General features: G+C 49.3%; 3 protein-coding genes across 9 annotated transcripts in view; 1 reads left to right on the top strand and 2 right to left on the bottom strand.

The window, feature by feature from the left end:
- Positions 1–27,323, bottom strand: part of GMCL1 (germ cell-less 1, spermatogenesis associated) — a 110,431-nt gene that overhangs the window by 15,197 nt on the left and 67,911 nt on the right. For 2 of the 5 annotated variants that reach the window (XM_079329034.1, XM_079329035.1), the window contains exons 1-2: positions 1,750–2,038; positions 893–1,016 (exon numbers count right to left, since the gene is read on the bottom strand). In XM_079329034.1, coding sequence (XP_079185160.1) covers positions 893–1,016; positions 1,750–1,925 — 300 coding nt within the window. In that variant the 5' untranslated portion in view covers positions 1,926–2,038. Of the gene's footprint in view, positions 1–892; positions 1,017–1,749; positions 2,044–27,323 lie in introns of those variants that run through there. The other 3 variants (XM_079329033.1, XM_079329036.1, XM_079329032.1) reach the window with 3 other exon arrangements.
- On the bottom strand, positions 3,276–13,896 carry ANXA4 (annexin A4). The gene is made up of 13 exons (XM_079329040.1): positions 13,586–13,896; positions 10,212–10,267; positions 9,094–9,169; positions 8,638–8,732; positions 8,249–8,362; positions 7,990–8,080; positions 7,269–7,348; positions 6,826–6,882; positions 6,311–6,404; positions 5,741–5,836; positions 5,246–5,304; positions 4,852–4,974; positions 3,276–4,611 (listed from the first exon to the last, which is right to left on the bottom strand). The coding sequence occupies exons 2-13, from the start codon at positions 10,212–10,214 to the stop codon at positions 4,552–4,554; spliced, it is 948 nt and encodes a 315-aa protein (XP_079185166.1). The 5' UTR covers positions 10,215–10,267; positions 13,586–13,896; the 3' UTR covers positions 3,276–4,551.
- Positions 21,525–27,323, top strand: part of AAK1 (AP2 associated kinase 1) — a 67,172-nt gene continuing 61,373 nt past the window's right edge. The window contains exons 1-2 of one of the 3 annotated variants that reach the window (XM_079329011.1): positions 21,525–21,918; positions 22,006–22,314. In XM_079329011.1, the coding sequence (XP_079185137.1) occupies positions 22,152–22,314 (163 nt within the window). In that variant the 5' untranslated portion in view covers positions 21,525–21,918; positions 22,006–22,151. The remainder of the gene's footprint in view (positions 21,919–22,005; positions 22,315–27,323) is intronic. The other 2 variants (XM_079329013.1, XM_079329012.1) reach the window with 2 other exon arrangements.

Genomic DNA, 27,323 nt, shown 5'->3' with positions numbered 1-27,323 from the left:
ACCCCTGCTCTGGCTCTCACTGCAGCTGACACACAGACACCCTCCTGTCCAGGTACAGCACCTGCAGGCTTCACACCAATCCCTGCCACAGCCAGAACCCCTGAAAGACAAGGGCACAAGTGAATTTGGTGTTTCAGGGCACAGTCACAGCCCCTCCCCACTTCTGCCACAGCAGCAGTGACACAGAACAGACAGTGAGGCCAACAGCACCTCTGCACTGCCAAAACACAGACACAAAGGACTCCACCTGAACACAAGCCCAACAGAAAATGTTTGTGGAAACAGTATTGTTTTTGGACATATGAACTAAGGTTTACTCCTTTTTAGAGTTCCTGAGAAAACGTTCCTCCTGCAGTAGCAGGGGAGCTGCAAGGAATCCTTCTGTGAAGGCTCCTAACAACCAGTAGCACCTACAGAGACCCAGCACCAGCCTGGTGGGTCCCTGGGCAGTAAAACTGAGCTGGGGCACCACAGACTTTACAAATCCCATCTGGAAGTGCCTCCTTTGCCCTGCAAGAATATTCACATCACAGGAGTTTCTCAGCCACTAGTTCAGCAAACAAGAACATCTTCTGAGGACATCAAAGACAACTGTCAGAACTGTTTCATAGAGGATGCTCCAAGATTTAAGAATAAAATAAATTAAACAAAATAAAAAAAAATTAAGCAGTAAGAGAGAGAAGCAAAGAAATTTTTCAAACATAAATACACAGCTCTGCTTCCCAATGTTGCTAACAGGAGTTGGTAAACTGTTTGCATCTACAAAAAGAGTGAAAGTCCTAAATAGGAAGAAAGAAAAAAAAGGAAAGATCTCCAGTCACACTTCACAGTTCTTGGACATCCTTTTATTGAAAACACAACTCCTGCTGGGAGTTAGAAAGGAGCCACCTACCTGACACAAATAAATCTTGTGCAAGTTCCATTCCTCTCCCAGAGCGCAAATTTTGATGTCACTGTTCTCCCCCTTCAAAAATAGCGTCTGATAAATATATTTCGACGTGCTTTTCAATTTTTTCCTAGTAAAAACAAAACAATAAACCAACAAACAGTGAGAAACACTCCATGAAATTCTGCCGTTACAGCGACAACAGTTGGTCTCAAGGTCTCGGGGGGGGGTTCGTCCTGCTCTGCCCAGCCCAGCGCGACTGCGGCGCCCCCCGTGCCGGGACCGCTCCCCCCCGTGCCGGGACCGCTCCCCCCCGTGCCGGCACCGCTCCCCCCCGTGCCGGCACCGCTCCCCCCCGTGCCGGCACCGCTCCCCCCGTGCCGGCACCGCTCCCCCCCGTGCCGGCACCGCTCCCCCCCCGTGCCGGCACCGCTCCCCCCCGTGCCGGCTCCGCTCCCCCCCGTGCCGGCTCCGCTCCCCCCCGTGCCGGGACCGCTCCCCCCCGTGCCGGGACCGCTTCCCCCCGTGCCGGGACCGCTTCCCCCCGTGCCGGGACCGCTTCCCCCCGTGCCGGCACCGCTCCCCCCCGTGCCGGCACCGCTTCCCCCCGTGCCGGCTCCGCTCCCCCCGTGCCGGCTCCGCTTCCCCCCGTGCCGGCTCCGCTTCCCCCCGTGCCGGCACCGCTTCCCCCAGTGCCAACCGCTGATGCCGGAGCCTTTCCCAAGCCACCTCCCGGCTCGGCGCCTCAGCCCAGCCCTGAATCCTCCCCCGGCCCGGCTCTGCATCCTCCCGGCCCCTCTGCCCGCCCCAGCGCTTCCCTGGCACCGGCGGCCCCACCGCCCGTCCCTCAGTGGCCCTCAGACCTGCGGCCCCGAAGGTGCAGCAGCCGCTCCTCCCGCTCGGCCTCGCCGTCGCTGTCGCTGTCGCCCGTTCCCTCGGCCCCGCTGCGCTTCCTCTTGCCGCCCTTGCCCGCGGCCGCCGCCTCGCCCCGCGGCAGCCCGGCCTTCCGCCGCAACACGCGGCTGCCCAGCGAGCCCATGGCCGCTCGGCCGCCTCATGGGGCCGGAGCGGGGCCGGAGCGGCGGCGGCGCCTCAGCCCGGCCGGCGGCGGCCGCGGCCCCGCAGCTCCGCGCCTGCGCGGGCGGGCCCGGCCCGGCCTGACGCGGGCGGGCGCCTTTCCTGCGCTGCCAGCGAGACAACCGCGTAACGATTTTAACGGTTTGAATTGACTTCTGCTGTGCTTTTCTTAATCATAACCAATATATATATACATAGTAAATAGTGCTTTGTTCTTAAGTTACTCTTCTGGTAATTGATAAAAGATTCGTTTTAATCGTAGAAGTATTGGGGTCTGAAGTGAAGCATGACATTAGAGAAAGGAAAATATATTACTAAATCATTGTTTTAAATCCCCCTGTTATGAATACTGTGTTTTCTAAATAAGTTATATCTTCTACCAGCTTGCAAAACCAGACTTTCCCATAGCCCGATAGATTTTGCAAGCTCAGGCTGCCTTTGTTCAATCAATTCTGTCTGTCCACAAAGACCAGACTTCCCAATTTTCACCGGTTTTATCTACCAAGAACAGATGTTTATCTCTGAGACCTGACAAATCACCCAGAGACTTCACAGATGTTTTTGGACCACCACTGCTTACCTGGCAGAAATGAGACAGCAAAACCCCAACAATTATTGATGATGAGGAGAAAACCAGACTGTGAAGAGAAGCTGCAAAGCGAAGTTTGAGGGAGCGTGGAGTGGGCGGTGACCTCTCACCTTCCCCAGAGCTGCTTCCTCCGTCTATATAAAATAAAGCAATCTAAATTCTGCTGAATAGCCAGACTTTTTGTTTCTCATTTATGACACTCTTAGCCAGCATTTAGCAAAGTTGCCATAAACTGCTTTTGTAGAAAGACAGCTTGGGAAAATTACTGAAACTGTGAGTTTTGACAAACAAACTCCGATGTGTGTCAGTGAACAAAGCCTGGGAGAAAAACTTATTGTTGAGGTTGGACATCTGGACTGTAGAATTCATGGACGACAAGGACAATTTCCAGAAACCAGAAGATAAAGAAGAGCCAAAGATTGAGTTTATGCGTTGAAAAGTCCTTACTGGGGGAAAAGGATTCTAAAAGGACTAAACCCGTGCACTAATTAGCATAAGAAGCAGCCCTGCAGCCGCTCCCCGTCGGAGTTCGGGACAGAACAAACTCTTCCTCTGTGTCTCCTCCCAGAACACACCATCGGGACAGGAAGTACAGAAACAAATTCTTTATTCATTTTTCAACACTGAGCAACCTGAGCCAAAGCAGTGAAACCCAACGTTAAACCCGTGCCCGAGCACCTGCACAGCTCCTGGGCAGAGCCCTCAGAAGAATGAAGCTCTGCCTCCTCTGCTGGCTAAAGTCAGGAATATGTCTCCAACGGCAGCCCACGAAACGAGAAAGAAAATTATTTTATTGGAGGCCACAGAGGCATCTCCTATTCCAGCCAGCAGCTGCCTGTTTTACAGGAAAATGAGTGATGGAATTGGGGTGTATCCACTGCAGTGTTTGAGCTTTGACAATGCAGCCTCAGTGTGGTCCTTCAGAACAGGATTATACACCAGCACTAAAAAATGAACTGCTGAGCCAAAGCAGAGTCCCATTTTTGGAGTGAGAACAGTGAGCAGGCAGGTGTATAGGGTCTGGGGGAGAAGTCTGTCCCAGGGGTTGATGCAGACATCCATGTGAGGCCCAGGCACAAACACAGGATCCCTCAGTGGTCCTGTGACACAGGACAGCTGTCAGTGAGCGTGGAGAGATGTGGGCAGCTGTGCCAGGCAGCTCTGGGAATTAGCTCAGGGGGATGTGGGGAGGTGCCTCAGCACTGTGCTGGTGAGGTGGAATTTTGGGGACAGGTCATTGATTAAAAGGCATCACTTAATGACATCACTTTATCCAGAGCAGGGTTTATAATATAACCCCAATTATTTATACTCCCATGATCCAGCAGAAAGATGAAAACCACAGGGCTGCTCTAACCAGGGCAGAAAAAGGTTTTTTTTCATGTCACCAGTGACAACTGCCCCATTTACAGACCTACAGGCAACATATACACACAGTGTTGCAAGGCTGTTAATGCTCCACACTAACAGAGGCAAATTAATATGTAAACGTGCTTATATTTCAGATATTTGGTTTCTTTGTGTCTTAATTCTACTGAAGAACGAAAGCAAAGCTGTATTCTGCAGTCTCCACGTACCAATGAGTTTGGCTTTTCCCTGTGCAGCCTCTCACACTGTGAATCCAGGTTTGCTTTAGCTGATGTGTTTTACTGGTGAACACAACAGCAAAGGAACAGCTGGTCAGGAAACAACTTTTATACCTTTGGTTACAGCATTCTGTGTAAGATGGGCTTCACCAGCCCAGTTAGTAGGCAAATGGGTGTTCCCAGCAATAAAAGTGTATCAAAAGGGTCAACCAGAATGGCCACTATCTAACCAGAGTATGAACTAACCTAAATCAATAATCAGAGTAATTAATAAGGCATTTGGGAAAAGAAAAAACAAAAAAGGAAATAAATCTTCATCGTGATTAGTCTTGGTGATCTTAAAGATCTTTTCCAGCCTACACAATTCTATAATCAGCTTCTTCCCATCACTCAGCATGTCCCCCAGGCCTCCTTTAATCCTCTCCACCACACAGCCTGAGCAGAACTTTCCTGTAGTCCCCTGAACAGTCTCCCTAGAGAGAGCAGAAAAAAAGGAACACCATTAATTTTGCAGCTCCATGGAAAGCAGGATTCCTTTCAGCATAAGTGAGTTACTGTAGTGTTTGTATCCTCTTTGACAATTTAATAACCGAGAACATTCAGGAAGGTTTTCAGTATATCAATGTAAAGCCTCCTTAATTCCACCTCCTCTAAAATACCCCCAGAGTTGCTGAGAGGGTGTCCTTGCAGCTGCTGAGTGGTGCAGGTGTTACCTTAATGAAGGAGTGGAGCGATTTGCCGTAGGTGGCCAGGAACTCCCTGCGGATGTAGAGCATGTCTACCTCGGAGCGGGACACCATCACCCGGATCAGCGTGCTGTCATCAGTGCCCAGGCCCTGAGGGGACACAGGCACAGCTGAGCCCACACCAGGGACAGGCACAGGCCTTTGCCTTTCTGGGCAATCTCTTCCTGATTAGACCATTTTTGCATTAAGGCAAGGATCCATTACCAGCTCTGAGCTTCCTGAAGGAAAAGAGGTCCACAGAAAACCTCAGACTTCTTTTTTTTCCTTCAATTAACACAGTTTCTTTTTCTCTAATTGCTGTCAGGCTGTTGATTTAAGCATGGAGAGACTGGAGGGGGGGGAAATAGCAAAATCTATTTACCTTCATGGATTTGTACAATCTTTCAGCAAAATAAGCAGGTTTATTCCTCATGCACTTCACTGTAAGGGAGACAAGAAAAAGACAAGTAAAACGAATAAACACTGAAGGAGAAGGTCTTCCAATCCCTTCCAGCACTTTCTCAGTGCAGACATTTATTCTGTAAAAATGCAACTCAACAAGCACAGTGCAGACATCCAGAGTCAGTGACCTGCTGTCAATTGATGTCTCCATGCCCAGTGCACAGCAATAAAATATTTTTAGGGCTTTAAAACTCCCACACAGCAAATGTCATCTGAAAAAGCATCCCTTGGCAGAGAAATATAAAGCACAGGGCCTTCTTAACAGGTCTTTGCATCTGCAAAGATTAAAAACTGTGGCTTGTAAAACAGTGAAAAAGAATCTGTCCCCTGAAGCTGTGCAAACACTCAGGGCAAGAGACAGTATCTTTAATTATTTAATTAGTTTGTAGACAAAGTTTAAAAGCAGGGAACTCACCCACAGCTAACAAAGCATCCTCAAGGTCTCCTGACATCTCGGATTTAATGCTGTCTGTGATGTCCTTATTAGCAATCACTCTGTACACATCAAACACTAGGAAGAAGAGTCAGATCAAAGAGCCAAGTGAACTGCCTCAGTGTGTAGATCACTTTGCAAGATCAAGCTCCTTATACCCTGTACAAACACTGCACCATTACCATGACATTGTAAGCTAAAACAGGGCTGCCCCTTAGAAATAATTAATTTTAATTATCAGCTGTTTTGCTAATGAGCCAACCACTGCTCCTAGGATTTTCCAGAACTGCTATTTAATGCAGACAGTTTCCATGCTTAGCTCTGTCCCATGGGAATCACAATCATTATCTCCAATTCACAGGCAAGAGGAAGTTGTATGGGTGTTTTTCTCAACTCCCATTTTGTCTCATGAGGGAATAAAATGGTCTAAAAGAATTGAATCAACTGGTCCTGAGAATATCTGTAGTCTCAGGAAGGGATCACAGTCAGTTGATGAATAAAGTTCCGACAGAAGTACTGTCCTCAAACAAGGGGACAGCAGAGAGGTCCTACCTCTGAGCAGGTGGCACCTGTTCCGTGTGCAGAGGATGGACATGAACTGCACCTCATCTGTTCCCCATTTCTTCTCCCCAGCTTCATACAGGCACTTGAAGACATGAACAGAGTGAGGATAAATGAGAACATCAGGTGTATTTAATGAGATTTTTACTTCATAGAACCATTTGGGTTGGAAAAGCCCTCTAAGGTCACTGAGTTCAACCCTTCCCCTGCACTGCCAAGGCCACCACTAACTCATGTCCCCAAGTGCCACATTCACATGGCTGTTGAACCCCTCAGGGATGGGGACTCCACCCTGCCCTGGACAGCCTGGGCCAGAGCTGGACAACTCTTTTGGGGGAAAATATCCTAATATCCAACCTAGTCTCCACCTGGGGCACTGCTGACAAGCACAGCTTCAGGCTTACTCATCTACCTTGAGAAAAACAGGTCTAGAAACAGCAGGGATTCACCACTCATCACACATGCAAAACCAGACAGTTTTTGCAAGGGAGCAAATTGCTACACACCTGAGCATCTTGTTGAGCAAGGGCCTCATCCACAAATGTTCCCTCATCCCTGTTACCCTGCAGAAATACAAGGATGAAAAACTCATTTCAACAGAGCAACTAATGGAATTAAGTCCTGCATATTCCCCATTCAAAATCTACTCAAGTTACTGGAGATGTATAATGTGATTATTAATATTGAGTAATGGATTACAAATACAGCAAAACATGATTCAGATGTGATTTGTTCTTTCTTTTGACACAAGTAGCCATCAACTTTAATTTAAAAAGAGTATTAAGGCATGGCAGAGTGAGGCTGCTCTCCCTGCAGAAGCTGGTGTGAAATGCTGGCAAGGTGAAATGTAAGAGAAGTGAACTAGCAGCCAGCCTGAAGCACCTCATGACTGTGTGAGAGGTGTCCAGCAGCACATTCAGCCCCATGATTTGCCCTGCCCTGGACTCACCGTGGCGAGGGACACGAGGACTCTGCGGAACATGGAGGATGTGTCAGAGACAATGTCATCCTCGAGAGTGGAGCCATACTCTGCCAGAGCACACACAGAGCATCTGTTACTGACAGCTCACAGAACCACAGCGCTTGCTGAGTGGGAAGGGACCCACAGGCATCACCAAGTCCAACTCCTGGGCCTGCACAAAACCATCCCCAAGAGTCCCACCATGTGCCCAAGAATATTGTCCAAACTCTCCTTGAGCTCCATCAGGATTGGTGCTGTGACCACTTTAGGGAGCCTGTTCCAGTAGCCAGCGACCCACTGGGTGAAGAACCTTTTCCTAACATCTATCCTAAGCTGTCCCCAAGATTCGAGTTGTCTCAGCAGTGCAGCACAGGGGGACAGGTGTGTCCTGCTGGCCACACTGTGACTGGGACAAGCCAGAATGCCCTTGTCCTTCTTGGCTTTCATCACAGCAATCAGGCCATCATATTGAGTGGTACAGGACAAAATTAAGAAGCACAGCCAGTATAAAATTGGCAAAGGATCCTCATGGATAGACCTCCAGCTGACAAACATAACCACCCCACCCCATTATATTTATACTGACTCAATTTCTGGGTGTAATTCTAGTCCTGGATGCTGAGACCCCCTTCTCCTGCCTCTCCACACACCCCTGCACACACACAAGTGGCTTCTGAGCCAGTATGAGATTGCATGAAGTGCTACACACGGAGCTTGTAGTTCTCATTGATGCGCTGAATCTCCGCGTTGGTGCGAGAAGCCAGGATTTCAATCAGGCAGCCTTCATCTGTCCCTGCTCCCTGGAGAGTGACAGAGGCAAGAGACAACATTGTGACAATTGCTTTGAAGGGCAACTTGACTTTTGTTTATTAGATATAGCTTAATAACAATTAATAATTAATATACAATTATGCCATTGCGTACTGAATTGACCATAAATCATGCAACACAGAAAAGGATTTCCAAACCTTTAGAGCCCTCCTCAGCTCATGCACGTCATACATGGTGGTAGGAGTCATCATAGCAATGATCACCCTTTCAAAATTCCCACTCAGCTCAGACTTCAAGTCATCAATCAAATCCTAGAATACAGATAGAGAAGAAAGGAGAAAAAGGCCTTTGAGAAGAGGAAGAACTTGTTCACCACATTTCTTCATGCTTCAGCCCTCCTTGGATGAACAGTTACTCTGAAGTGAAAAAGACCAAAAAAACTTGGCCAAGGAAAGCTTGTGCTCAATGCCAATCTTACTCTTGTGGAGACTGGCATATTCTTCACATTTCACCTGAGTGGTCCAACCCAGATAAGTCCACATCTCCCAGTCAGAGCCATGGGCACTGATTTGTGAAGAGCACCTACCCTGCCAATTGTGCTTTTATAGGTGATCAGAACTTGCTGACGCTGGGAAATGTTCAGTTTGGTCAAGCTCTCAATGATGGCATCTTCATCTGTGCCTGGAAGGAACCAATGAAAACCAGTCAAGCTGCTTGTACCAGGACCAGGGGCCTGCCCTGGCCTTGCCCAGGGTGTGCCTTTGGCATCCTTGCACAACCTGGGTGTCATCTATGCACGAGTGCTTCAGCCCAGCAGCACCACATCACAGGACAGAGAAAACAAGAGCCTGACTAAAGATGTTTTCATGGTCAAGACTTGGATTTCCAGTGGGGTTCAAGTCACCCAATTCCCTCCAGTGCCCTCTCATGGCAGTGAGGTGCTGCAAATGGCTGAACTTCTCCTCCAAAAAACCACCAGTAAAAACCTTCCCAACCCCAGAGCTAAAAAAAGAAGGTTTAACAGTGGAGGGAGATAACTTACCAAGTCCCTTCATGGCCTTCCTTAGTGCCTGTGCTTCTTGCTCAGCACTGAAAGATGAGACGCCCTTAACTGTTGCCTAAATCCATAGGACAGGAGTTATGAAAAGTAGTCATAAAGTGAGACATTCACAGAGTAGAGTTGAATTGAAAAAAAAAAAAAAAGGCAATTTAAAAGATGCTAACATCCTTTTTGGAAAGTGACAGCAAATGAAGTCCACCCTCCAGGTTCCATCCTGTCCTAAAAAGAAATTGCTTGTTCCAGAGGGACTTCCCAACCACATAAGAAATGAGCCACAGGGACTCAACTGAAAGGAGAAAATATCTTAATGTGGCCACCCATGGAGTATCTGCTTTCCAGTTAAATAGGGCACACAGCTTGACATCTCTGTTCAGTCCAGCTTCTTCCCAGCATTTTCCATCTAAATCATTGAAGAAGCTGTTCCCATCAAAGCCCTGTTCCTGACTTCTCTAAGATCAGTCAAAGACCATCACTCTGTTGAGCAATACACCAGGAAGTGTGTTACCCGAAATGGTGATTCACAAACAGGTTTCTCCTGCCTCTGGTCTAGTGCAATTTCTGGGGAAATACACTTTTCTTGAAAAGCTCTTCATGTTCCCGAGAAAATCACCAGCAAAATACCACTTAACATTCAATGGGCAGAAAAAAGTCCCTGGAAGTATTCTAGGCCTGGCTGGACAAGGCTTGGAGCAATCTGGTCTAGTGGAGGGTGTCCCTGCCCATGGCTGGAGGTGGAACTGGATGATGTTTAAGGTTTCTTTCAACCTAAACCATTCCAAGATTCTGTAATAACAACCATGCCTTTCAGGCTCAACCTCAAAAGAATAATATGACTAGGAAGTTTATCTGGAGAAATTAATGTTCTTTGAATTAATATCTGATCTGGTTTTCCATTAACTCCCCAAATGCAAAAGCCGGAATGTGTGGGTCATTCTCCCCTACAATGAGGAAGCAGAAAGAGGCAATAAATTGACTCCCTTGAAGGGACAGACAGTGACAGTGTTTTTCCTGCTGTGTTGTTATCTGAGCTCCACTCCCCACATTTATCAGATCAGAGCAAAGGCTTGGCACAGCCTGGCACAGCAAACACACTCACTCACCATCGTGCTTGGATCTGCTCAATCTGTTATTGTCTGCGTCCAGGGCACTCAGACAGCTGGAATAAAATAAAAACAGGGAGTGTTAGTTTTCTAGCAAATAATTAATAGAATGCACCTTCCCTTGAAGGTTAATGAGGCTGATTAAGTAACCATATAATTCTTTGAGGACTAAAAGCAAGATTGAGCAGCCCAAGTGAACGCCCAGGGCAGCTTCCTGAGTGTTCAGCCCCACTTTGCACTGAGCAAAGGCTGGATCACAGCAGCACAGGGCTGGCTGGAAGGGATGTGGTGAGCAGCAGGTAATTAGCAGTGGTAATTTAATTATTCTTCTCTATTGCCTCTGTGACAGCCTTGCTGAGGCTACAAGGAGAAGCAGACAGTGCTGCCCTAGAAGCAAAGAAAATAGACTTGATTCCCATGTCCTCCAAAATCCCCAAATCCTGCAAGCTTTGAGCTTGGCAGGTAAGAACCTGAGGGTGAGCAGGGTGAGGATGAAGCAGGGTGAGGATGAAGTAGGATGAGATTGCCCACACTGCCCTAACCCTTTGTGGATCCTGCCTGGGAGGCAGAGACATCTGTGCTGTAGGTGAGGCACAAAGGATAATCTCACTTGAGCACTGGGCAGGAAAATTGCTTTCCCTCTTAATACGTTAATAGAACATTTTTTAGTCAACATCCCCTCAGATTGGTGCACTTTGTCCTTCCTTGTAGTTTTAACTGACGAAACCCTTGAAAAACCCCAAAGCTTACTTGCCATCTTCTCAGGGTTATTACTTCTGTTCATAATTTTGTTTGCAATCAGAGAACCTTTACACGAACACACCCAAATTTTCCTGTGTCCCTGATCACTTGACAGGATGTCATGTACCAGGACAACATTCATTTCCCCATGTTCATCCCAGCATCCCATGTTTCCATGTTCATCCCAGCATCACAGGAGAGGAGTTAGGAAAGTCACACTCAAAGAGATACCTATATACAGTAGGGTTGAATTAAATAAAAGATAAATTCAAAAGATGCAAACACAGTGACAGCAAGTCAAGTCCCCCATCAAATGTGTGGTTTTATTCCAGGGCTGAGCAAGTTCTCTTATTAAAGCCCTGAAGCAGAAGCAGAGGTGCCAGCAGTGAATGACATCTCTCCCTAATTCTCCTCATGGTGTTTAATAGCTGCTACCCATAGCCCAGACAGGTGTGCAAGAGCAGGTGCTTGCTCCTGCTCCACATGACTCCTACAGACCTGGAATGCACAGGGCAAGCTGTTCAGTCCAGTTAACTCTGTGTGGCACTTGCCATGGATGTGTTATGCACAGGCACTCCTGGGTGCACCTCTACCTTGCTACACCCTGTGCAATCAGGCAACATGTGGCAATTATGAGTGTGGAGTTTGCTTTCTTTCATCTGATCATGAATTCCAACAATCACAGACCTCAGAAAAGTAATCTTTGCTCTTCTTGAATCTTTAACAGAAGTAAAAAGCCAATTTTATTTGCTTTAGTCAGACACTAAATGAAGGCTCCAAATTTCACTGCTGTTTTTATGATGCAGCTGTTTTGTACACAGAAGCAGGAATATCAGACAGGCTGGTTCAGCAAGTCAATTAGAGGGCAAAATAAAGGTCAGTGGCAAGGGAAAGGCAAGCAGAGAAATTCTGAGTTCAAATGAGCTGGCAGAAGGAAACCAAACCGTAAGGAGAGGCTGCATGTACTGCACTCAGGGCAAACACTCTCCCAACATCCATTAACAGCAGAAATACCACACTGAGTATTGAGTGCACAACTCTGATTTCTTCATCCTGGAAACACCACTAGGCATTGAAAGAGCAGAGCACTGAAAAGGCAACAGTGCAAACCCACTGCTCAATCTGCAAGTGCTGCTTTGTTCCTGGTGCATTTCTGTGTGAGAATGAGCCACTGAGGTTACAGGTGGAAGCGCTCAGCAGTTGTCCAGCAGTGGCCCCTGTAACCCTTTCACAGCTGAAGGGGTCTGCAGGAACTGCTCATGCTGGGGCTTTAGATGAATGAAACTCTCCTAAGCCACCCCTTGGCAAGCAGACAGAGAAGGGAATTGCTCAGCAGATTTGTCAGCATTCAACAGCTTAAAACAATTCCTGGCCTGCAGCTCAATCAATGGGGTAAAACAGCTTCAGGACAGGAACAATACTTCACTCTGTGTTTTGAAGAATTAAACTATTTATGAAAGAGTCAATAAACTTGACAGAACAAGTTCAGAACACTGTGCCCAGGTGACAGAGTGCAAATGTAGGAGGCATCCCTCCCTTTACTCGATTTTTTTTCCCATGGATGATCTTTTTCTGGCAGGCTAATCAGTCTGTTTTAAGTCCATATCAACATCCTCTAAAAGCTGAATCCAGAATAAACCTAATTTACCAGGAAAGTGCTGAGGCTATCAGGTGTGCTGGCCAGTTCAAGTTTAGGCTTGCACACAATCAGGTTTTCCTGACTGCTCAGACACACACACACAGAAACCACCAAGGAAAGCTTCCAACAGTTTAAAGAGGATATAAACACAGGGCTTTCCCCGCCCCAGATTGAGCCTGCAGCGTTGCCAGTCCCAAACCTCGGATCTGGCTGGAAACCCACCGCTCTGAGACCCTTTTCCTTGCGAGGCAAACACTGGACTTGTCCGACGAGTTCCTTCATTCGGTACTCGTTTACCCAAACACAACCCACACCCAGAGCTGGATCAGCTTTTCCACAGCTCCGTCGCTGCCAGCTGCTGCCGGTGTGCGGGACGCGGCCCTGGCTGCGCTCCCGGGGTGCCCGGGCTGGGGCTGGGGCTGGGGCTGGGGCTGGGGCTGGGGCTGGGGCTGGGGCTGGGGCTGGGCTGGGGCTCGCCTCAGGGCCACTGACTCAGTATTGCAGCTCAGGAAAGGATCTCCCGACTGCCACGAGCCAGCTGAAGTATCACAGCGCCTCCCACACAACGACCTTTAACTGGCCACTGCCCTCAGAAGAAATAAAAATATGATTCTTATAGCCTTGTGCGCCTCATTCAGCCTGTGCGCCCACCCCGAGCCGTGTCACGCCCCTGCCATGCCCTCGGCGCCCCAGCGGCCAGCGGGGAAGACGTGCCAGCCTGGCCACGGCACAAATAGGAACCAAAACGGGCACTCCCTGTACCCGGGAAAGGTCAGCCCTTCCTCCATCCCACAGCTGCCCCCCGTCCTTGCCCAGCCCGGCCGGAGCCCCTGGCTGCTCCAGTGCCGTGGCATCGCTGGCATCGCCCAGCCCGGGGCTGCCACTCCCGCAGTGCCGTCAGTGCGCGCTGCAAAGCGCGGGTGGCGCTTGGCACCTTCCCAGGCAGCTCCAGCCATGCCCCCGTCCCCACTGCCCCCGTTCGCTTGGCACTCACCTGCTGTCCCGCGCAGATGCAGGGTCCCTGGCACAGGTGGGGACAGCTTCGGTGGCTCTCCTGGGTGGCAAAGTCCCCGCCCTGGAGACACGCGGCAGTGACGTGAAGGAGCTCCAGCCCTGCCCTGCCCTGCCCATCCCTGAACAGTTGGTTGGGATCCAGAGCAGGGAGAAGTTCGCCGGGAAGCCTCCTGCACACCGCAAATTTGGGGTATAACCCCACACTGCACTTTTGGGATTACACGGAGGGCTGGCAGGTTAGGGCGCCTTCCACGCTCCCCGGCATTCCCTGTAGAAGTCCTTGGGAACACAGGGGCTCTGTCTGCAGGCTCTGGTCTCTCACTCCAGCCTGCAGCAGGGCACACCCGAGGGGGGAGCGAGGGGGACGACGGCGTGGAGCACCACAGGCAGCAACAACGCCGAGCAAGAAGTCCTGTTCCTCCCCCGGTTCTGCGTGTAGGGATTTCTTATCTGTGTCATGCCTTCTGTGCTCCCACAGCACCTCTCTGGGTCTTCATCATCCTTACCCCTTGTCTAAGAACTCTGCCCTGCAAACAGCCATGATTTCAGTCAGGATGATTTTTTGGGTAACGATTATTCCTTTTGCCCCAATAGACGGCAGTGCGCTCAAGCCAAAACCCTTCAGGCAAAGGGACTTCAGTTTTACCCCGATGTGACCCTGCCGAAGTGAGCCATGGACATAATCACGAGGCTGACAGAGGGAAATCAGCATTGCAATAGACGTATCTTGTCTTGAGTTGTTCATCCTCAGGATCTTTGGTCTCCTCTGATGCCAAAAGTTCTCTTATTATCATGAGTAAACCAACCCTCTCAGTTTTTGCCGGCTCATACGACAGCTCTGTCTCATCCCTGTGCTCTTTGCACATGCTCGTTTGCTGGAAGGAACCTAAATTTAGCAGCCTGGATGCAGGCAGGCTGTGCCTCAGTGAGCATGTCTGTGTGGGTTATTTATTACAGCTCCTGCTGCACCTCAGCCTCCCAAAACAGCCTCCCGAAACAGCTCCAGCACCTACTGCTGGTGCGAGGGGACATGGACCAGGGGAACAGAAAATCCAGGTGCAAGCCTTCTCCTTTTGCACTGCCTCTTTCTTTGCAAAATCTGGCACTTGACCCTGACCAGGAGTCAGTGTGGACCAGCACATATTATAAACTGTTGCTAAGGAGAAACTCTTTTCTTTCCTACATCTGTGAAAGTTTCCATTCTCATCTCTTCTTCTCAAGTCACCAGTCCTGGCTCTGGGCCCATTTTAATCCACCAGCAGAACTGCTATGTTTCTCCAATCTTATGTTGCCAGTGATTTTTTTAGCCCGTGTATTTTCATCCTTCTGTTTGCTTCCCAGTCTCTTCAGCCCCCAGGATTTGAAGGCTCTGTCACTGCAGTCACTGGTACACGCAATAGTAATTATTTAATACTGTGAGTTATTAATTTTCTTTACAAATTACTTAAATATTGCACCAATCCTGCCATTTATTATTTTCATAATTTAACCTTTTCTTTCCCCCTGGGAGAGGCACCAGGTAGGAGGAATACTTGAAGACACAAAGTATTTGTGTGGATGTTTTTTTGCCACCTGAATTAGTCATGTAAGTGTAGTCCATTCAGCAGCCAGATCCTGATGCATCACACAGCCAAGTTCCCTGTAATCTTGGCTGGTTATGGGTGATGGCTCCAGAGCCATCTGATTCAGTCATGGTTATTTGGACCAGAGAGAAAAGAAAGGCACAAAAGCTTCTGAGCATGCTGAGAGTTGGCTGGGCTTCTCTGGAAGGTGGATAGGATGATGGGGGTTTAAGGAACACTGTTGTACCTTGCTACAGGAGCTGCTCCCTTCAGGAAGGCAAAGGGCTGTTGCTGTATTTTCCAAGACAAGGTTCAGGTGACAAAGCTTTGTCTCTCCAGGAGTCCTTTGTGCAGGGTCTGCTCAGCTTTCAGCCTTGTCTTTATCTCTGAAAAGATGGAAAGGCTATGGTTATCCTTCAGTATCTCCAGCTGAAGGATATCAGTGGCTGGCATAGCTTTGCTGTTCCTTGCATCAAAAGAGAGACAGCAAAGGACAAGCCCACAGTCCCTCTCAGTGCAGTGACAGAACACGTCTGTTCACAGATTCTTCATTTGTCCTGTCAATTATTTTAACCACCCTTGTTATAAAGCTCTCATCCTCCCATACTTTACTCAGTTACACACCTGCTTTCTATTCTCATTCCATCCTGCTGTCCTCTCATCTACAAAAGACGTAATAAAAATTAAAGGTCACAGAAAAACAGGGAGGGCAGTGTGCAATAAGTAAATAACTTGGGCTCAAGCAGCAGCCCATTAGGAAGGGTGTATATATTCAAAGTCTCACGATGAGAACAGAGCTGAACCTCTAGAAAATGGCAGCATTTGTTTTTACCTGAAGGACCTGACCTTTTAAATTTGCACCTCAGAGCAAAGGAGCCTTGTGCTAGGAGGAGAGATTTTCAGTGTGTCCTTTCATTAGCAGGTGCCTGCTGTTAGCTCTAGAGGGACAGCCTCACTTCATTCACTGAGCTCCAAATTCTGACACTAGTGAAATCATTCACCAAGTGAGGGTCAGAATTTGGGCCTTTGGGTATTAAGCTGGTGTTTTTGGGAGGTTCACAAGGGAAGTGCTCATTTTCATACCTGAGCACTGGCAGTTTGCAAGCAGCAGTCCCTGAAAAAGGGGTTATTTAAGGGTTGCACAAGTGCTGTGGGAGTGTGTTGGATGCTGTAGCTCAGTCAGTGTTGTCTCCATAGCAGCAGTACCCGAAGGTAGGGTGGAGGCTGAAAACCAGCCCTTGCTTTTCTAAAGCACTGAGTTCTGTGTGCTTGTAATAGGGTAAGGAATTCTCTCATTGTGTGTATTAGTATCACAACAGTCCCAGAGTGAACTGCAGTTGTTAGGGCTCGCTCCAAACATCCAGGGCACTTCTGACCCTTAGAGCAAGGGTGTGTCCTTACCTGCTGTTCAGCACCGTATAAGGTGAAACAGCCACTTCCACAGGTCAGAGCTGTTTTGGGAAGAGGTGTTTTGGGGAAGACCTTAGGAAGAGGCAGCCTGGAGCTGTTGATCTTTGATTGGAGTAGAGCCCTTTTAATACAAAGAGAGGAAGGAAGATGGAACGCTCCCAGACCTCAGTGCTTATTTGAGGTGGGAAAATGGAAGTATTCCAATTTACATAAGAAATTGGAACGTTCTTAACTCTTCATAAACATTAGAAACACTGCTTCTGCACTCAGTATTATCAGGAGAATGTGCAGCACTCCCCCTTTTAGCAATCCAGGCAGGATTTAGAGCCCTGAGCACAGCATACCAGCACTGCTATGCAAGTCAAAGGCTCTCTGGGTAGATTACATAAACATAAATGTCACACAAGGCAAAGAAGGAACTGGGGAGCAGAACTGATTTAAGAAAATTCCTGTCACCCAAGATGCCTTTAAAACAAAAGACCACTTGGACACAGGAGCCCACATGCCTCAGACAATAAGCTGTAAGGGGAGATAGCAATGAGCACTGCAAGGAGAGACAGCCAGGAGTCGAATTCACAGTTTCAATCAGCAGGTTCTCAAGGTGGGGATGCTGGGGTGTTTTGCAGGCAGGCACACAGCAGGGGATCCCGGATGCTCTCAGTTCCTCATGATGACAGCTCTTGCAGCATCTTGGGTGTGGGGGGCTCTCCACACTGCTGTCCCCCAGCATATGCTGTGCTGACACTGCCTCAGAGATGCCCACCCACTCTGCCTTTCTCCCACAGAGAAACTGAAGGCTGCATTTGGCCACGGGCCCAGTCTGCTGTTTTCTTTTATTCCCTAAAGCTATAAACAGCAGGGAATGCAAACAGTCCAGGGCCATCAGTGGTCTGATGGCTTTGCTGGCTGCCTGTGTCCATGAATCTATCCAAAGGGGAACAGGAGTCACCAAATACCTCCAGAGTGGGAGGGGGCTTAATGACTTTTTACTTTAATTAGAATACATATCATTTTGAAGAGGAAATGAGTAGCTTTCACTTTTTTTCCTTAATTAATATCTGTCTCCATGTAGTTTAATCTTACTTAGCTGCTCTGTAATTTGGCCTTAACCCAGCTCTAGGGGTTGGAAACAGAGCTATGACTGCCCAGCTCAGGTTGACTTTTCTGACCATATATTTAAACAGAAGTGAGCAAAGGGTGTGGGCAGACCCGGGTGAGGTGGCTTGGGGCAGGAGGAGCCTCAACAGGATCCTGACACTTGAAACACAGCTGATAAATCCCCTCTCAGGGAGAACCCAACCCACAATTCTCCCTTAGTGTAACAGCAGCTGCTGTAAAGGACAGTGTGGAGCTGTGGTGCAAAGTCATGCTCCTTGAGAAACACAGCTCTTTGCCAGCCAGTGCTCCATCCCCTGGCTGTACACAGAGTCAATGCAGGCCATTGCATCCCATATGCATGAGCCTGAGAGCTCAATCAGTTCCATTATTTCTGGGTGTGCCTACCAGAGTGCCCTACTGTGGATGGAAGATTGGCTTCCAGCCACAGGAAGCAGGGCCATTGCTGGAGCCAGGGGGGATGTCCTGCAAGGGCAAACGAGCACTAAGCAGGTAGAAACTTCCAGTTTTTAAACACGTAAAATACAGACTTGAGTTCTGGAGTCTTTTTGTTCCTCTGCACAACTCTGAACCCAGTAAAGCCCAGCTCCATGATAGAGTACTTGAGAACAGACCTTTTTTGGGGGTGATGAAGATCAGTGATGGCTTCTGTGGTCATACAGTGTTTGGGGGCCACTACTATGCACTTGGAAAGAAATCCTTGAAATCCAGAAAAGCACAGGCAGAGAGATGGACAGAACAGCAGCTCTATTCTTTAGCTGGTAAGAAGCTTAACAGAATTTTTTGCAGTAAATGTATGTTTAAAAAGACATAGAATTGTGGAATGCATTGGGTTGAGAGGGACCTTAAATCTCATCTTGTTCCAGCCTCCATGGTCAGAGACACCTTCCACTGTCCCAGGCTGCTCCAGCCTGGCCTTGGACACTTCCAGGGACCCAGGGACAGCCACAGCTTTCCTGGGCACCCTATGCCAGGGCCTCATCCCCTTAACAGGGGAGAATTCCTTTCTTACATCTAATCTGAATATCTCCTCCCTTACTTTGAAACAGTTGCCCCTACCACTGTCTTCCTTCCTAAAAGTAGCTCTCCCAACATCCTTATCAAGATAAACGTAACTGTGTGATTAAGACTTAATTGTTACACAGTGAATTCAGGAAAATGGGCTCTGTTTCCTCTGGCCAGTTAAGTGACAGCAGGCACAGGAAGCTGTGCCAGCTCTGTTCTCTGCCGTTGCCACTCCTCGAGCTCTCCAGAAGGGGCCAGTGTGCCCTCGCCTTTAGGGGGCCGCAGGAAATCTGTCCAAGCCTGTGCTTTTATTTAGAAAATGCTGAGCTGACTGGAAAGTTTGATGGAGAGGGATGCAGCTGCGTTAATGTGCTTCTTCCTGGGTATTTGAATACATTTTCTGAGTAGTGCAGGAGGACCAGGGATCAGGGAGACAATGTGCAGGGGATTAGCTCTGCTGGCCACACTCAGATACTTTAAACCTTGCATCATGGGATTTTAGAAGCTTAAAATTTGGTGTTTAGGATTGAGTGTATCAGTCAGACTGAGGTTCCTCTCTGCAGCAGAGAGCCTGGGAGCATTTTGTAGTCACTCTGACATGGGAGAAGCAGCAGGCCACGTCTGTGCTGTGGCCACTGATCAGCTTTTCCCTTGCAGCTTTCAGGCTCAGTTCCCTCTGATCCCTGTGAAGGTCACTGGGATTGCAGCACAGCCAAGCCTTGTGCCTTCTGAAATAAAGAATATCCTCAGCATCTGCAGCCGGGGATGGCTCCTGCTGAGCTTCTGCTCCCCAAAATGGTCATGGGTGGGGTTTGTGTGCCCGTGGGCTGAGCATCAGATCTCCCAGCCCTGCGTGGGTCTGACACTCCCTGCATTGCACTGCAGGTACAGTTAAAAAAAGCCCTCTCAGAGCCAGGGAGGAGGCTCAGCAGTGCATCTGCAGCTCTCTGCATGCAGTGGCTTTTATCTTCTTCAGCTGGAAATGAGTCATTTCCCTGTACTCTACAGAGATGCCCAATTTCTTTGGAAATTGTTCAATTCTGCAGGGTCCCCAGAAATCCCCAGTGATGGGACCCAGTTTTTGCACTGGGTGTTTCACGTGTCTTCAGAGATTCTTGGGGATTTTCACAGGTTAGGGAAATTTAAAAAATAATTTAAAATAATGTAGAGAAGCAATTGAGACTTTAGTTACTTCATACTTACTCCAAAGGGCACGTGAACCTTCTGTATTGACCTCTGGCAGTTAATTCATCACAGAGCCCCAAAGCACAGCCAAGCATGCAAATGAAAAAAGACTGTTTCCACTCGTGTGTTGGCTGAAATGATTGCAGTTCCAGCTGGGCAGAGCTGGGCTGTACTTGGAAATGAGGTGACATCAGGAATCACCCTACAAATGATGGATGACTGAAGATGCTCAAAGGAGGAGTTTGGGGTCTGCAGGATGGGGCTGTGGGCTCACACCTTTCAGACCTGCTGGGTACAAGGATCATGGAAGAGGTGTAGCATTACCCACAGTGAGGAGGCACAGTGGCTCAGCAGAAAAACAACTGTAGTGACGTGCTGTCACATCTGTGTATCTGTGCTCAGTGTTACCACCAGCAATTTCACCTGCCTGTTCTGAGAGCTGTATGCATCTTAAAAGTCTTCAAACACTGTGAGGAAAAACCCAATTAGACCCATTCACAACTTGCTGATCCAATCTCACTGGCATTGCTGGAAGCCTGTGACCAAAGCAAGGCTGGATGAAGAAAGGGGCTGTGTGAAGGGTAAATATTTCTGTCATTCCCAAAGAAACCAGGCCTGGCCTGTCTGCTGGGGACAGGGGCTGCAGCAGGATGGCTGTAGTTATTACCATAATACAGGAAATAATAGTCATTGGGAAAATGGGACCATGCTTTGGTTTCTTCTTCCATCCCAGTCAGAGGGGAGGAAGGAGAGTGGTGTTGTCATGGAGGAATTCATTTGGCAGCCACGTGCTGCTTGGGTTTTGTATTCTGGGGCTTCATTCTGGAAAAAATATTTTTTTTTCCATTTTAACATTTTCCTCTGCTTTTTAAATCCCAGCTCTGGCCTTCAGTAGCGCATGAGGAGAGGAGTCAGTTGCTCTGGATGCCATAGGCTGGGAAAATCTCCTGATTTCTGAGGAGACAATGCTGAAAAGTGCATTTAAAGTAAGTTTCCCAAGATCAGAGCTAAACGAAACCTTTCCAATGCCCAACCAAATGGCTTTGGGCTCTGTAGGAGCTGCAGTGCCCCTGAGGAGCATCTTGCCAGTACTCGGGCAGGAAGGAGGAGGAAACTGTAATTTAGCAGCAAATCCAAGGCACAGGTTCTACAAAACCAGCTACCAGGTGTAAAGCACTAAAGACATTTGAAGGGCTTGGGATATCTCTGCTTTTAGGTTGTTTCTTAGGCTCTCAAAGCAGGCGCTAGCAGAGCCTGTGTGAAGATAAACCTTGTGCTTCAGGTTAATCCCAAGATGTCACAGCAGTGAGCTTTAATTATTATATCACAAAACCATGGAGTTTAGCGCATTATTTCAAAGACAAACGCAAATACCCGTGACCGTGCAAAACCCCAGTGCGGCCGTGGCTCCTCACGGGCCGGGTTTCTGCACTCGGCCGCTCCGAGGGGCGAGCCCGGCCACAAGCGCCTCACGGCCCCGCCGGCACAGCGCCCCCTGCCGGCCTCAGCCGCGCGGCATGCCGGGACTTGTAGTCCCCACCGCCCCAGGGCACTCCTCCGCTGACGACGGGGAACTACCGCCCCCAGCGTGCCGCGCGCGACGCCGCCACCCCGCCGAGCCCCCGCTCCCCCTCCCGCCGCACCGTGGGGCGCGGGGCGCTCCGAGGGCCGCGGGACGGGACATTCTGGGACGCGACATCCCGGGACAGGGTGGAGCGGAACGGGACAGCCCATCCCGCGACACCCCGGGCGGCGGGGCCGGGCCCTGCAGCTGGCGGAGGCGCGGGGGCGGTGCTCCCGACGGCAGCCGGGACTTCCTGTGACGGCCCATTTCCTGGTCGGATGGGGCCGGCGGGGGGCGGCGGCGGGGTCGGTCCGTGTCCCTGTCCCTGACGGGCTCGGTGGCCGCCGGTGACGCCGCCAGGCAGCGATGCGGGCCCCGGGCCCTGCCGGCAGCCGGCCCCCGCCGTGACCCGGTGGGGCTGCCCACGCCGGCCCCGCGGGGCGCATGGAGGCACCCGCTGCCCTCTGCGAGGTACCGGGCAGGGTCCCCGCGGCCGGCGCTCACGGAGGGGCCCGCAGGGGTAGCGCCGCAACCCCGTTATCCCCTGTGGTTTTGCAGGTGTGAGTCCCCGGGGGACAGCGCGGCTCGGCCCCGCCAGGCGAGCGGCCCCGGGCCCCCCTCAGCGGCCGCGGCAGGAGCCAGGAGGGGCTCGGGACCTGACACCGGCATCGCCCGCATCGCCGGCAGCTGCCGCCTCCTGAGACATGAAGAAGTTCTTCGACTCGCGCCGGGAGCAGGGCGGCTCCGGGCCCGGGTCGGGCACCAGCGGCGGCGGCGGCGGCAGCAGCGGCCCGGGCAGCGGCTACATCGGCCGGGTCTTCAGCATCGGCCGGCACCAGGTCACTGTGGACGAGGTGCTGGCGGAAGGTGAGATCCCGGTGCCTCTCGGAGCGCTGCTTGTCCGTCCCCTCCTCTCCCCAAGCTGAAAGGGAGGCCTTGAGTTGTCCCGGGCTCAAACCTCCTCCTTGACCCCCAGATTCCTGAATATTTTATTGTCCTTGACAGAATTGCAGTCCAGTGGCGTCTGTAAGCTGATGTATCTAGTCTTCCTATCTGTAAATGTATTGTGGGTTTGCTGGATTTGACTTTTTTTTTTTTTCTTTTTCCCCCTAATGCTTTAGAAAATGGGTGTTTTTCAGAAGTTAATTATTTCCCACTTCTCCTAGACTGGCAGTTAAAAAAAAAACCTGAAAGAAACACCCAAACCGAAATTGTCAAATATTTTAGTGCAGAAAGAGGTGCTGTAAATATAGAAAGCAGTGTCCTTTACTCTTAAACTTTCTTCAGCTGTTACCTCCTTAGGCAGAGAGGATTAAAACACTGGAGTAAATTCCTTGTAGCTATGTTATGCACATAGGTAGGCTGAGCAGGCCTGGATGTGACGTGGGATGAAGGATTTCTCCGTGTGTGGGTATTTCTGCAAGGGGGAGTGGTGATCCCAATTGCTTTTTTTTTTTTTTTTTTTTTTTTTTTTCTCTAAATAAAACAGGTAGAGATCTAAAAATGAATCCTAAGGGTTATAGAACCCTTAGGTGTGTGCAGGCCTTGCAGTGCAGCAAGCTGCTGGTGGCATTTGTTTAATTGTAACCAGCTCTGCTGCTTGAACTATCGTTTTACATTTCATTTGTTGGGGCTGTAAGGAACCTCCTGAATGGCTCTGGTTTGTAACCTTAGCCTTGACCTTCAGAGAGATGTTGGCCTCCTTAGACCTGCTCCTGGTCCCTCCTGCTCAGCATCCTGGGCAAATTTAGTCAAAACAATGTTTTGTTGTGCTGGCGAAGGAGAGGGGAGCTGCTGGGAGAGAGCTGAGTGGGAGGACCTGTGTTGGCTTTTACAGAAAGAGCCCTAAAATGGAAAAGGGACTCTGTGTACGCTGCCTGTGTTCAGATTTGTAAGAATTCACCACGGTGTACAAGAAAATAGGTCTGTGACTGTTTCTTAGCCTTGTTTTCTGATGTGTTCTGCTGAGAGAAGCACCGAAATCAGGCTCTTAACTAGCAACTATAGTGACTTTTTTTTTTTCCTTGAAATTTGCAAGATCGGTTTGCCTGGACTGATAATTCCGAGGCTCTTTTGGCCCTGGAAGCTTAGGATCTATATGAGCTAAACTTGAGAAGCTGTCAGAGTCTTTAATGCAGGATGGCCTCATCCTGGTAACATGGGAAGGCAGAGGCTTTTTTTGCTGATGAGTAATCTGCTGGCAGGTTCTGCCCCGTGCTGACAGCCCCGGGAAGCGACGCCGTGTGTCACCGAGCCGTGTGTCACCGGGCTCTCCTGCTCAGCAGGGCTGAGCTGCAGCAGAGGTGGAGGTGGGAGCACAGATTGCCTGGCAGGGAAGAGCCTCCCTTCCCTGCCTCTCTGTCCTGGGGGAGCTGCTGCTTCTGGGGGCTTTTCCCTGCAGCTCCTGGTTTCTTGGCTGGCCTGTGGGATGGAGCATGGCCTGCAGCTCTGGGCTCCTCACAGGCAGGCTGAGCACCCCTGTGAAACAGGTGCTGTGCTCTGTTCCTGTCAGGCAGAGGGAGTTCTTCTGGTGAAAGGTGCTGCCCAGGTATCTCCCTCACAGCAAGACTCTGCTGTGGGCAGTCTGGAATCCCTCTGCCTGCAGAGTGAAGCCTCCAAGGGGACAAGGTGACATGTTGGTTTGCAAGTTGTCACCTTTTGTTGGGAGCAGTGAAAGTGCTGTTTCCTCTGTAGGAGAGTTGGGCCAGCTGGGGAGCAGTGTGGGTCAGAAGTGCTGCAGCTCTGCATGCCTGTGGCTGAGTGTGCTGGTAAACAGCCTTTTCTCCCTGACTCAGCTGGAGACCTGGGGAGCTCGTGGGCAGCGCGGTCCCTGCGCTCCTGACGTCTGAAACCTCGGCTGGAAAACCTCTCTGTATCTGCAGTGGTGTTTCAGCAGTGCTGGAAAGGCATCTCGTGGCTATTTCTGCTAAAAGGAAAAGTCCCCTGGGACTTGGGAGGAGTACTGTGTCTGGGAAGGAAGGACCTCTTATCCCTATTTCTTTAGGAGGGAGTGGGAAGCCTTGTGTTTAGGTGCAGCATGTGAAACATGGAAAAAAAAAAAAGTAAAAGTGGCTTAAAAGAGAGAATTGATGAAGTGATGAAACAGAGGAGACTTGAGTTGAACCAGAACTTTTGGAATTGAAGTGTTGGGATTTGCCTCTGTCTGCCAGAGCTGTGCCTGGTCACCCTGAATTCTGCTGAGCAACCCTGCTGATAAGGAGTGTGCCCTGGCTGCAGTACTGCCTGTGCCAGGTGGCACATGGCTCCACGTGCCTCTTGTGCAGATCCCCCAAAATACCTGCTGTGGTTAGGTGTAACCCCCACCCCTGAAAAATAGTTCTGTCTGGATACTTGCCTTCCTGGGCAGGGAGGAACATCCTTTTGGAAGGAAGTCGATGGGGATAATATAGAAGGAATTTGAGGGTTGGTTGTGGTGTTAGAATACTGGTGAATCAGTGGTTTGTTTTTTTTACTAACAGGATGTTGCAATAGGTGATTCCTAGCTGGGTCTTTGTAGCTGTCCTGTTCTAATCCATATAGTAGCACAAATAATCTCTTGAAAAATTCCCCTCAAAGTTTGCACAAGGATTATTTTTGATGGGAGGGTTGTGCTGCTGGCCCTGGGGGTCTGCAGGGCCAGGTTTAAAGTCACAGTACCCCAGTATGGGCTGAGGGATGTTGTGGCTGGTTTTGGGGTGAGTGATATTTCACAGAGCTGAAGTGAATGCTCAGGAGCTCTTGCAGTATGGGACTGAGTCAAGCTACTGTCTTGCTGCTTTCTTTCTGAAAAGAAGCTGAAACAGTGCTAGTCCAAATCAGATACTGCTCTTTGTTTCTGCCTGTGTGTAGGGGAAAAACCAAAGAAAAAAACCCCCACCCCAGAGCTCGAGGGAGCTTGGTGTCCCTGTGATGGAGATCAAAGCAGCACAAACATTGAGAATGCTGTTGCCATAAGTGAGGAATTTGCTAGGGAGTTTGAGAGATGAGTGTGTGTGGCAAAGTACCACAATCATGGATACTCCTTCGAGCTAAAACAGGTTGGGGATTGCCCCAGTATCCCATTTTTGGAGGCCTCTGTGTTTTGTGTGACTCTGTACTCAGGATGTTGTGAGAGTGCTGAGCTGACCTGAGGTGTGTAAACATTGATGGGGCACGTGTTTGAGCAGGGCTTTATTTGTCTTGCTCTGCTTCTAGTAAAAGGCACAGGCTGCATTTCTGCAGGTCGACAAAAAGTTACTTTTAAAATTAGTTGTAGTTTTTTTAAGGTCTTTTCTTCTTAAAGTATGTAAGTAAGGGATTCAGGTTTAATAATTGTTGGATATCTCACTGAAGTTTTTCAGGTACGTGCTGTGTGTTGATTTGAAAGCATTTAATGGTTGGTATTACAAACCAGTGCAAAATCATCTGATGTTTGCCAGCCGTATTTTTTCCTCTGTTTTGAAAAGAGGGACATTATGGGATTCATCCTGACTTCCCTTAGCAGACCTGCAGGCCAGTGCATGTAGGAAGCAGCTGGGAGAGGCTGTAAATGCCCAGCCCATGCCTGGTGGGGTGGGGGCTCCCTGAGCTGCCCAGTGGTGAGGCTGGCCTGAGTGTGGGGGGTTTCTGCTGACCCGTGCCCTGCTCACCCTTGGCACCTCCTTTCCCTGCAGCACCATAACCTGAAGTCACTGAAAATACACATAAGCTTCTTCTGAAATAATTTCACTTGAAAGCAAATCCCATCTGAGGTACATTTTACAGATTTATATGAGTCTCAACCTGATTCCAGTGTGGTTGGGTTCAAGGCATTGCTTTGAAGTGCATTTTGTGAGTTACTGCTTTCCACTTCAGCCCAGGGCCAGCTACTAATCAGCTGACCAGTGACATTTGGATTAGGAATTAAACTGTTTCTCCTCTTGGAATGGGACATGTGATTTTTATTTTTTCTTTTTATTTTTTTTTCCCTGTTGCTTTTTCTGTGTTTCTTGTGAGGCAGAACATGTACTCTGCACTCTGTTCTGCCAGGTAGGATGTTTGATTCTGTGTGCTAGCAGTCTGTTTTTCTGAGAGTAGAAGCCAGGGGAACTTATGAAAAATCCCAAGGGAATTACCTGATAAATTTGAGGTATCCCAAGTGTTTTGGTGCTTTTAGCAGCACAGCTGTTGCTGGGACAGTGTGTGCTGTGTCCTGAGATGCAGTCAGGGAGGAAAAGCAGGTGTTAGCAGTGGATTTAAGTGTGTGAGGAGTTGTGTAGGCCAGAGACTGGCCTGGCTTGTAGGCTTTGTGCAGCTTGTCACAGAAGGGGTCTGGGTTGTGCCCAGGGGGGGCTGGTTCTTTATGGAACAGCTGTGTTTAAAGCACTTCAAAATGTAAGACCTGGTTTAAAGGCAGTGTTAGCCCAGTGCAGTCATCATCCCAGGAAGGAACCTTCTGTTAAACCAAAATAGTTTCTGTTTCAAGAAGTCCTGCTATGAAGTTGTCAGTTAGTATAAGAAAGCTTAGTTTTGGGATTCTGGCTGGGGTTTGTACATGATTTAACTCTCCAGCTGGGGTCTTGCAGAAGCATTCTAGTAGTTATAAAGGAACAGGTTGCTAACCTCTGGTTGCACATGCACTGCCATGTTTTTTTTGTGGTGTGGGCCTTCTCCCCTTTGTACAGAAGCTTGTCAGCAGCTTGAGGAGAGGAGGTGGGAAGTTATAAATGTGCTGAAGACAAGCTGGAATTCACTCTGGATTTAGCACTTCTTGCCTTCCAAGAAGGAACACCTGCATTAATCATGGCTAATGAGGGGTCAGGACTGGCTAGGTGCTGCACACTTGTGTTGGGACTGGCAGCTGCTCCCCTTGAAGGTGACTTTTTTAGGTGTAAATGTTCTGGGCAGGCTGAGGCTGT

This window comes from Erithacus rubecula (genome assembly GCF_903797595.1).
Source record: "Erithacus rubecula genome assembly, chromosome: 29".
Taxonomy (NCBI): domain Eukaryota; kingdom Metazoa; phylum Chordata; class Aves; order Passeriformes; family Muscicapidae; genus Erithacus; species Erithacus rubecula.
Note: the sequence above shows the minus strand (reverse complement) of the source record. Positions and strands in the feature narration are given on the sequence as shown.

Bases quoted from the DNA above. Each gene is read 5' to 3' on its own strand.
- ANXA4 (XM_079329040.1), bottom strand. The intron at 5,837-6,310 runs GTAGGACCTCTC...TCTTCTTCCTAG, and splicing joins CAGGTGCCACCTGCTCAGAG to TGTTTGATGTGTACAGAGTG. The intron at 5,305-5,740 runs GTGAGTTCCCTG...TCTCCCTTACAG, and splicing joins GGATGCTTTGTTAGCTGTGG to TGAAGTGCATGAGGAATAAA.